General features: G+C 42.9%; 2 protein-coding genes across 2 annotated transcripts; both read left to right on the top strand.

The window, feature by feature from the left end:
• The first annotated feature begins 3,691 nt into the window (after positions 1-3,691).
• Positions 3,692-5,292, top strand: LOC145909571 (uncharacterized). The gene is made up of 2 exons (XM_082996951.1): positions 3,692-5,180; positions 5,246-5,292. The coding sequence occupies exons 1-2, from the start codon at positions 3,692-3,694 to the stop codon at positions 5,290-5,292; spliced, it is 1,536 nt and encodes a 511-aa protein (XP_082853077.1).
• Positions 5,293-5,548: 256 nt separating this feature from the next.
• Positions 5,549-9,436, top strand: LOC145909570 (uncharacterized). Its single transcript, XM_082996950.1, has 2 exons — positions 5,549-5,803; positions 5,948-9,436. The coding sequence occupies exons 1-2, from the start codon at positions 5,549-5,551 to the stop codon at positions 9,434-9,436; spliced, it is 3,744 nt and encodes a 1,247-aa protein (XP_082853076.1).
• The last annotated feature ends 566 nt before the right edge of the window (positions 9,437-10,002 follow it).

The following is a 10,002-nucleotide window of genomic DNA, read 5'->3' as shown; positions in this document are numbered from 1 at the left end:
AAAACGTTGATACTCCAGTATTGCTTTCGCGGTTGCACAACGTATGTAACTATGAGATTTCAGCACTTGTCCATTTTGCAGTATATGACTTTTCGATAAAAAATATTGTTTTGCAGTACAAGCTTTATTATACAGTGGAAAACGCTGATACTCCAGTATTGCTTTTGCGGTTGCACAACGTATGTAACTATGAGATTTCAGCACTTGTCCATTTTGCAGTGTATGACTTTTCGATAAAAAATAATTTTTTGCAGTACAAGCTTTATTATACAGTGGAAAACGCTGATACTCCAGTATTGCTTTTGCGGTTGCACAACGTATGTAACTATGTGATTTCAGCACTTGTCCATTTTGCAGTATATGACTTTTCGATAAAAAATATTTTTTTGCAGTACAAGCTTTATTATACAGTGGAAAACGCTGATACTCCAGTATTGTTTTTGCGGTTGCACAACGTATGTAACTATGAGATTTCAGCACTTGTCCATTTTGCAGTGTATGACTTTTCGAAGAAAAATAATTTTTGCAGTACAAGCTTTATTATACAGTGGAAAACGCTGATACTCCAGTATTGCTTTTGCGGTTGCACAACGTATGTAACTATGAGATTTCAGCACTTGTCCATTTTGCAGTGTATGACTTTTCGACAAAAAATAATTTTTTGCAGTACAAGCTTTATTATACAGTGGAAAACGCTGATACTCCAGTATTGCTTTTGCGGTTGCACAACGTATGTAACTATGCGATTTCAGCACTTGTCCATTTTGCAGTATATGACTTTTCGATAAAAAATATTTTTTTGCAGTACAAGCTTTATTATACAGTGGAAAACGCTGATACTCCAGTATTGTTTTTGCGGTTGCACAACGTATGTAACTATGAGATTTCAGCACTTGTCCATTTTGCAGTGTATGACTTTTCGAAGAAAAATAATTTTTGCAGTACAAGCTTTATTATACAGTGGAAAACGCTGATACTCCAGTATTGCTTTTGCGGTTGCACAACGGATGTAACTATGCGATTTCAGCACTTGTCCATTTTGCAGTATATGACTTTTCGATGAAAAATATTTTTTTGCAGTACAAGCTTTATTATACAGTGGAAAACGCTGATACTCCAGTATTGCTTTTGCGGTTGCACAACGTATGTAACTATGCGATTTCAGCACTTGTCCATTTTGCAGTATATGACCTTTCGATAAAAAATATTTTTTTCGCAGTACAAGCTTTATTATACAGTGGAAAACGCTGATACTCCAGTATTGCTTTTGCGGTTGCACAACGTATGTAACTATGCGATTTCAGCACTTGTCCATTTTGCAATATATGACTTTTCGATAAAAAATATTTTTTTGCAGTACAAGGTTTATTATACAGTGGAAAACGCTGATACTCCAGTATTGCTTTTGCGGTTGCACAACGTATGTAACTATGAGATTTCAGCACTTGTCCATTTTGCAGTGTATGACTTTTCGACAAAAAATAATTTTTTGCAGTACAAGCTTTATTATACAGTGGAAAACGCTGATACTCCAGTATTGCTTTTGCGGTTGCACAACGTATGTAACTATGCGATTTCAGCACTTGTCCATTTTGCAGTATATGACTTTTCGATAAAAAATATTTTTTTGCAGTACAAGCTTTATTATACAGTGGAAAACGCTGATACTCCAGTATTGCTTTTGCGGTTGCACAACGTATGTAACTATGAGATTTCAGCACTTGTCCATTTTGCAGTGTATGACTTTTCGACAAAAAATATTTTTTTGCAGTACAAGCTTTATTATACAGTGGAAAACGCTGATACTCCGGTATTGCTTTTGCGGTTGCACAACGTATGTAACTATGCGATTTCAGCACTTGTCCATTTTGCAGTATATGACTTTTCGATGAAAAATATTTTTTTGCAGTACAAGCTTTATTATACAGTGGAAAACGCTGATACTCCAGTATTGCTTTTGCGGTTGCACAACGTATGTAACTGTGCAATTTCAGCACTTGTCCATTTTGCAGTATATGACTTTTCGATGAAAAATATTTTTTTTCAGTACAAGCTTTATTATACAGTGGAAAACGCTGATACTCCAGTATTGCTTTTGCGGTTGCCCAACGTATGTAACTATGCGATTTCAGCGCTTGTCCATTTTGCAGTATATGACTTTTCGATAAAAAATATTTTTTTGCAGTACAAGCTTTATTATACAGTGGAAAACGCTGATACTCCAGTATTGCTTTTGCGGTTGCACAACGTATGTAACTATGAGATTTGAGCACTTGTCCATTTTGCAGTGTATGCCTTTTCGACAAAAAATATTTTTTTGCAGTACAAGCTTTATTATACAGTGGAAAACGCTGATACTCCAGTATTGCTTTTGCGGTTGCACAACGTATGTAACTATGCGATTTCAGCACTTGTCCATTTTGCAGTATATGACTTTTCGATAAAAAATATTTTTTTGCAGTACAAGCTTTATTATACAGTGGAAAACGCTGATACTCCAGTATTGCTTTTGCGGTTGCACAACGTATGTAACTATGAGATTTCAGCACTTGGCCATTTTGCAGTGTATGACTTTTCGACAAAAAATAATTTTTTGCAGTACAAGCTTTATTATACAGTGGAAAACGCTGATACTCCAGTATTGCTTTTGCGGTTGCACAACGTATGTAACTATGCGATTTCAGCACTTGTCCATTTTGCAGTATATGACCTTTCGATAAAAAATATTATTTTGCAGTACAAGCTTTATTATACAGTGGAAAACGCTGATACTCCAGTATTGCTTTTGCGGTTGCACAACGTATGTAACTATGCGATTTCAGCACTTGTCCATTTTGCAGTATATGACTTTTCGATAAAAAATATTTTTTTGCAGTACAAGCTTTATTATACAGTGGAAAACGCTGATACTCCAGTATTGCTTTTGCGGTTGCACAACGTATGTAACTATGAGATTTCAGCACTTGTCCATTTTGCAGTGTATGACTTTTCGACAAAAAATAATTTTTTGCAGTACAAGCTTTATTATACAGTGGAAAACGCTGATATTCCAGTATTGCTTTTGCGGTTGCACAACGTATGTAACTATGCGATTTCAGCACTTGTCCATTTTGCAGTATATGACTTTTCGATGAAAAATATTTTTTTCAGTACAAGCTTTATTATACAGTGGAAAACGCTGATACTCCAGTGTTACAGCGAGGATTAAGTTGTCCATGTTTCCCGCCACTTTCTTTGTGACGCTTGGCGTCTATGACGTAATATTGCCCCGTACTGGCCACGCTTTGCAGTGAATGTGATGTATTTGTAACTGTTCAAGTAGAATTAACTGTCTATTTGTATTTAGAGCCAGCTGTTAATGAAACTAATTTGTTATAAATAATGAAAATGGTTTAATTTGGCCCTGGACTCCGAAAAGTTGGTACGTTGTTGTTGTTATGGTTGTAAACGTTATGTGTTGTGTTGTTATTAAGTGTATGTTCGTTTACAACAGAGAACCGATGTTGTTGAGTCAAGTCGCGTTTTCTTCGGGAAAAAATATAATGTGGTAGCTGGCACGCTCCAGGCCGTGCAAGTTCTACAAGGCGGACAACAGCTGTTACATAAAAGTTCTCAACTTTCTTCTGGAATTGGACAATTAACGTTTCAATAGAGGAGAAAGGCTTGAAGGTTTGTTCGATAAGACACAAAAATGGTTGTGACAAAGGCGACACTGAGTAAAATTGTGTCGGACCTGAATTCACTATACCGCGAAGCTGAAGAGCTAATGGTCGATGTAAACAATGTTGACAAGGTTAAAGAAAAGAAACTGTTAATTTCCACTCTCTTTAATGACTACATAGAGAAACACAGTACCTTTATGAGCGCTGCAAAGCGTCGAAATGCCAAAGATAAGGCAAAACAGGAACTTGCCAGTTTGGAAAAAGGCAAGGAAGAATTCGATACACGTGTGGAAGAATGGCTGAATCAATCTGCTTCGAAGAATGTAGATAGAATCAGCGTCACGTCAAAACGAACTGGCGTGACAGTTTCTACTGTGCACACCTCTAGTACCCGATCAAGTACCAGACGCACAGAAGCTTTGGTTCGCAAGGAAATGGCCCTTTTGAAGAAACGACAGTTAGCTGAAAAGCAAAAGATAGAAGCTGAAGGTCAAAGAGTCGCAAACGAACTTGAGTTGTTGGAAGTGGAACATGAGGTGCAAGCAGCGGAGGTTGAGGTTGAAATGTGGGAAGCGCGATCGATAACTGGATCTCAGCATGAAATGATGCCAGATCGTTCGGGTTTGGATGCAGTTCAACGGCCAACCGCGCACAGTTCCGAGCCGGTAGGTAAAACCGATCCAAATATACTCACGAATCTTCCAAGGAAGGCAGCATCTCTTCCGCCGGAACACAGGCAAAATCCAGCTGTGGTACGTGAACCTAAGGGTGCGCCTAGTAGCAACCTTAATCAGCAGGTCAGTGATTTGTGCCATGTGGTAACGGTCCTAAAGGATGGGATAGACTTGCCCAAGCCTAAGTTACTGTATTTCGACGGTAATCCTGTGGATTATACGCGATTCATAACAACATTTGATGAGCATATCGCTAACCGAGTTAGTAGTGATAGTACAAAGCTCAACTATCTTATACAATACTGTAGTGGCGAAGCAGAACGCATCATCAAGTTCTGCTCCGTCATGGAAGGATCAGAAGGATATCGTAAAGCACGACAAGTATTGCATGACAATTTTGGTCGTCCGTTTCTTATTGCTCGATCGTACATAGAAAGGCTTACACAGGGTTGCTTTCTGAAAGCAGACGATGCGAATGGTTTGCAAAGGTTGGCTCGTAACCTCGAGGAGTGTCTCGTAACGCTGACTCATTTGCATTATTTTGCCGACATAAATAATTTTGAGAATTTACTGAGTATCGCTAAACGTTTGCCGCTTCATGTTCAACATAGATGGAAACGACGAGCTGGAGAAATTGAATTAAGTGGCGAGGAGCTACAATTTCGCCACCTTGTGGAGTTCGTGAAGTACGAGGCGTCAATTTCCAATACCATGTTCGGAAGGTTGTTGACTCCAAAGAAGGAAAGTACGCAGAGACCATTGAGGACAGTAAAGGCAACTTCGCATGCTGCTGCAGTTTGGTCTGATCGTGGCCGTGGACCTTCGTCAAGTCATCAGACAGCAGGTGATGCGTGTCCTGTTTGTAATGCTGCCCATAATTTAGCACATTGTAATGGTTTCAAACGTAAGCCTGTCGAGGATCGTCTGAAGATAGTGCGACAAGCGAGGCTTTGTGACAATTGTTTTGTTCGAGGTCACTTTGCAAGAGGTTGTACAGTGCAGAGTTCTTGTTCGATGGATGGTTGTTACCGTAGGCATCACACGTTGTTGCACCGAGAGTATGCGAAGACAAAGCCTCCAAGCGGTCCTTCTGGTGAGCGAGAACAAAGTTCAGCTGGGACAAGAGGTGAAGATGTATCGCAGGCAGCGGTTGCTTCCACGTCGTGTGCAGCAAGCACATCTGCTCGACAGCAGGTTGGTCAGAAAGTGTACATGAACATTGTACCTGTAAAGGTATCTTGCAAAAATGGAAATGAAATAGAAACGTACGCGTTTTTGGACTCCGGTTCTAACTCGACCATGTGTACAAAGAAGTTATTAAACTTGCTTGATGTTAAAGGCGATAAAATAGAGTATTCCCTTTCTACTGTAAATGGGAAGTCCCAAAACAGTAATGGAGTTGCTGCTAGTTTGTCAGTCAGGTCGTCAAATGGGTCGGATGCTGTCGACTTACCTTGCGTCATCGCCGTGGAGGACTTGCCTGTTGCTCCCAATAGATGCGAGCGAACTTGGTCTCATCTGAAAGGGATTACGTTTTCGAAGCCAGCGTATGACGAGGTGTTGCTTTTGATTGGTTTGGATGTTCCCGAAGTGTTTTGGATTGATGAGGAGAGAAGAGGACGGCGAGGAGAACCAAGTGCTGTGAAAACGATTCTGGGTTGGTCCCTGTTTGGTCCTGCTTCATCTCTTGCTAGGGAAAACGTCCAGGTACATCATATTAATTTGTCGTGTGACTTGTTGCATGAGCAGGTAAAACGCATGTGGGAAACAGAGTTTAGGAATTTGAGTCTCGTTTCCGGCGTTGGCATGTCGAAGGAAGATAAATATGCCCTAAAGCTCATGAACGATTCTGTAGGGTTACATGGTGGGCACTACCAGCTGCGCTTGCCGTGGAGGGCAGGATCGCCACATTTGCCAAATAATCGTAAACAGGCTGTACAACGATTGAGTTACCTGAAACGCCGATTGACGAAAGATGAACAGCTTCGTCAAAGGTACACAGAGACCGTGAATGGCTACCTCAAGCGAGGGTACGCACAACGAGTGCAGCCGGAGGAAGCTGCCGTAAACCGTGGGTGGTATTTGCCGCATCATCCGGTTGTTCATCTGCAAAAGCCTGGGAAGGTAAGAGTCGTGTTTGATTGTGCGGCTAAGTACGCAGGGACGTCACTGAACGAGCAATTACTGCAAGGACCTGATTTGATGAACAGTCTGGTAGGGGTTCTGGTGCGATTTCGTCAGGAGTCGATCGCGTTGGTTGCCGATGTGGAGGCCATGTTTCACCAGGTTAGGGTTGACCCAGTAGACACGAATTGCCTGAGATTCGTATGGTGGCCTGAAGGAGACATGACAAAGGAGCCAGTTGATCACCAAATGCTGGTGCACTTATTCGGCGCGACATCATCGCCGTGTTGTGCAAGTTATTGTTTGCGTCGAACCGCTGACGACAATAGCGAAGATTTCGATGCCGAGACCGTTGCAACTGTTAAACGCAATTTTTATGTAGATGACTGTTTGAAGTCGGTTTCATCCATTTTCGAAGCAAAGAAGTTGGTGACGGAGTTGTGTGCATTGTTGCAACGCGGAGGATTCAACCTGAGAAAGTGGTTGTGCAACAAGGAAGGTGTTCTAGATTCGATGCAAAAATGTGAAGGTACATTGCAATCGTTTTCATTACATACAGAAGAGCAACATGTGGAGCGTGTACTTGGAGTAAATTGGAATTATCAATCGGATACATTTCGATTTGATGTTAAGGTGAAAGAAAGGCCAATCACCCGCCGAGGGATTTTGTCGGTCGTGAGTTCGCTATTCGACCCATTGGGGTTTGTGGCTCCAGTGGTTTTAAAGGCTCGCCTGCTGCTGCAAGAGTTGTGTAAGAAACAGTTTGGCTGGGATGCAGAGGTTCCCGAGGACATCGCCGCCGAATGGCGTTGTTGGACTTCAGGATTGACCGAGCTGTCTTCCATTCAGATTCCAAGGTGTCTGAAGCCGCAGAACGCGGGAAGGATCATTTATCACGAGTTGCACCATTTTGCTGACGCATCGTCAAAGGGTTACGGTGCGGTTTGTTACCTCAGGACGACTGGTATTAGCGGAGTTGTTTGCTGTCGTATATTGCTTGCTAAAGCTCGACTTGCTCCCTTGAAAATGGTTTCTATTCCAAGGCTTGAGCTGACTGCGGCAACATTAGCTGTAAAACTGGATCAAGTCTTGCGCAAAGAGCTTGACTTAAAAATTAGGAAATCGGTATTCTGGACAGATTCGACAAGTGTATTGAGATGCATTAATAATTCGTGTAAACGATTCCCTGTTTTTGTGGCCAACAGGTTGACTAAAATTGATGAGGGATCGAGTCCAGCGCAGTGGAGATACGTCCCGACGGACCTGAATCCAGCAGATGACGCCTCTCGAGGATTAAGTGCAAGGGCTATGGTCGAATGCGATCGCTGGTATACAGGGCCGAAGTTTTTGAGTGAAGACGAGGATGCATGGCCTGCGGACCCGTTGGATCCTGGTGAGCTGCCTGAGGAGTTTGTGTTAAAAACCCACAGGAGCGTGGCCGCTCATGTTGTAGCACCAAAGGTGGATGGCTTGAACAGACTATTTCAGCGCTACTCGTCTTGGTGGAAGTTGAAGAAGGCAGTAGCATGGTTGCTGCGGTTTGTGAGTTACATTCGAAACAAGAAAAAGCTATTGGCTACTCCGCTGAGCGTCGACGAGCTTCAAAACGCTGAGTATGTCGTGATCAAATATGTACAAAGGATCGAGTTTCCTGATGAAATTCACGCATTAACTGCTCTCGGGGGCAAACGTACGTTGCAGGAACGCATGCCAAGGAAGATGAGCGGAAAGCTAACCTTGAAGAAACTGAACCCAGTGCTGGTTGATGGTGTTTTGCGAGTTGGAGGACGGTTGCGTCGGGCGCCAATATGCTACGATTTGAAGCATCCTGTTATATTGCCTAACAACCATCATGTTACAGATCTGATTATCGTGGATCATCACAAGACGGTTCAGCATTCGGGAATGGGATTAACTTGGACGGCGTTGCGTCAGAAATATTGGATAGTTCGCGGTGGAACTGCTGTCAGACGGGTGCTCGGTCAATGCATATTTTGCCGCCGACGCAACTCCCCAACTGGACAGCAGATGATGGCTGATCTTCCACGCGAACGTATTACACCGAACGAACCTCCCTTCACATACGTGGGAGTGGACTACTTTGGTCCTCTGATTGCCAAGCAAGGTAGAAGCGAGGTAAAGCGTTATGGGTGCGTATTTACCTGCCTGACAGTTCGTGCAGTTCACATAGAAATTGCTCATTCCTTATCTGCGGATTCCTTTATCGATGCTCTGCGAAGGTTTATCGGACGGCGTGGGAGGCCAAAAAAGATTTTCAGTGACAATGGCACCAACTTTATTGGTGCTGAACGGATTTTGCGTGAGTCCTTGCAAGCTTGGAATCAAGCTCAAATCTATGAGAGTCTCAGACAACGAGGAATCGATTGGGCTTTCAATCCACCAACTGCCAGCCACATGGGTGGGGTATGGGAGAGGCTCATTCGATCAATAAGAAGAATACTGGGCACTCTTTTGTCTGAGCAACCGACTTCGGATGAAACGCTTCGTACAGTGATGGTTGAGGTGGAGGCTATCTTGAACGCAAGACCGCTTACCCCGATTACAATGGATCCAGAAAGCGAGGAGCCGTTGACTCCCAATCATTTGCTCTTGTTCGGACGATGCGACATCTTGCCGCCCGGCGTGTTCGACAAGAAGGACAATTATGTAAGACGTCGCTGGCGCCAAACGCAATACTTGGCCGACCAGTTTTGGCGGAGGTGGACTAGAGAGTATTTACCGACGTTGCAAACGCGTCAGAAATGGACTGCGCCAACGCGGAACCTAGCGTGTGGTGATGTTGTTCTTATCGCGGACAATTCCGTTCCGCGCGGCAGATGGCTGATGGGAAGAGTGATTGAGACTTACCCGGATCATTTCGGATCGGTACGAAGTGTACTGGTCAAAACCAAAAATGGGACTGTTAAGCGTCCGATCGCTAAGTTGTGTGTTGTGCAAAGATCGGTCGATGGATAAAATGTGTTAACGCTTCGTGCATGCGTTTTCTAGTGTTGTGCTCGCTGTATGTGTTGTATATAAGATGTGCTTAATGGGTTTACACATCGGGGCCGGGTATGTTACAGCGAGGATTAAGTTGTCCATGTTTCCCGCCACTTTCTTTGTGACGCTTGGCGTCTATGACGTAATATTGCCCCGTACTGGCCACGCTTTGCAGTGAATGTGATGTATTTGTAACTGTTCAAGTAGAATTAACTGTCTATTTGTATTTAGAGCCAGCTGTTAATGAAACTAATTTGTTATAAATAATGAAAATGGTTTAATTTGGCCCTGGACTCCGAAAAGTTGGTACGTTGTTGTTGTTATGGTTGTAAACGTTATGTGTTGTGTTGTTATTAAGTGTATGTTCGTTTACAACAGAGAACCGATGTTGTTGAGTCAAGTCGCGTTTTCTTCGGGAAAAAATATAATGTGGTAGCTGGCACGCTCCAGGCCGTGCAAGTTCTACAAGGCGGACAACAGCTGTTACATCCAGTATTGCTTTTGCGGCTGCACAACGTATGTAACTATGCGATTTCAGCACT

This window comes from Ascidia mentula, chromosome 7 (genome assembly GCF_947561715.1).
Source record: "Ascidia mentula chromosome 7, kaAscMent1.1, whole genome shotgun sequence".
In the NCBI taxonomy this organism is placed as follows: domain Eukaryota; kingdom Metazoa; phylum Chordata; class Ascidiacea; order Phlebobranchia; family Ascidiidae; genus Ascidia; species Ascidia mentula.
The sequence above is the reverse complement of the archived record's forward strand: the minus strand, read 5'-3'. Positions and strand labels throughout refer to the sequence as shown.

Bases quoted from the DNA above. Each gene is read 5' to 3' on its own strand.
- LOC145909571 (XM_082996951.1), top strand. From the start codon at position 3,692: ATGGTTGTGACAAAGGCGACACTGAGTAAAATTGTGTCGGACCTGAAT. The intron at 5,181-5,245 runs GTGATGCGTGTC...TTCAAACGTAAG, and splicing joins GTCAAGTCATCAGACAGCAG to CCTGTCGAGGATCGTCTGAA.
- LOC145909570 (XM_082996950.1), top strand. From the start codon at position 5,549: ATGAACATTGTACCTGTAAAGGTATCTTGCAAAAATGGAAATGAAATA. The intron at 5,804-5,947 runs GTGGAGGACTTG...ATTGATGAGGAG, and splicing joins ACTTACCTTGCGTCATCGCC to AGAAGAGGACGGCGAGGAGA.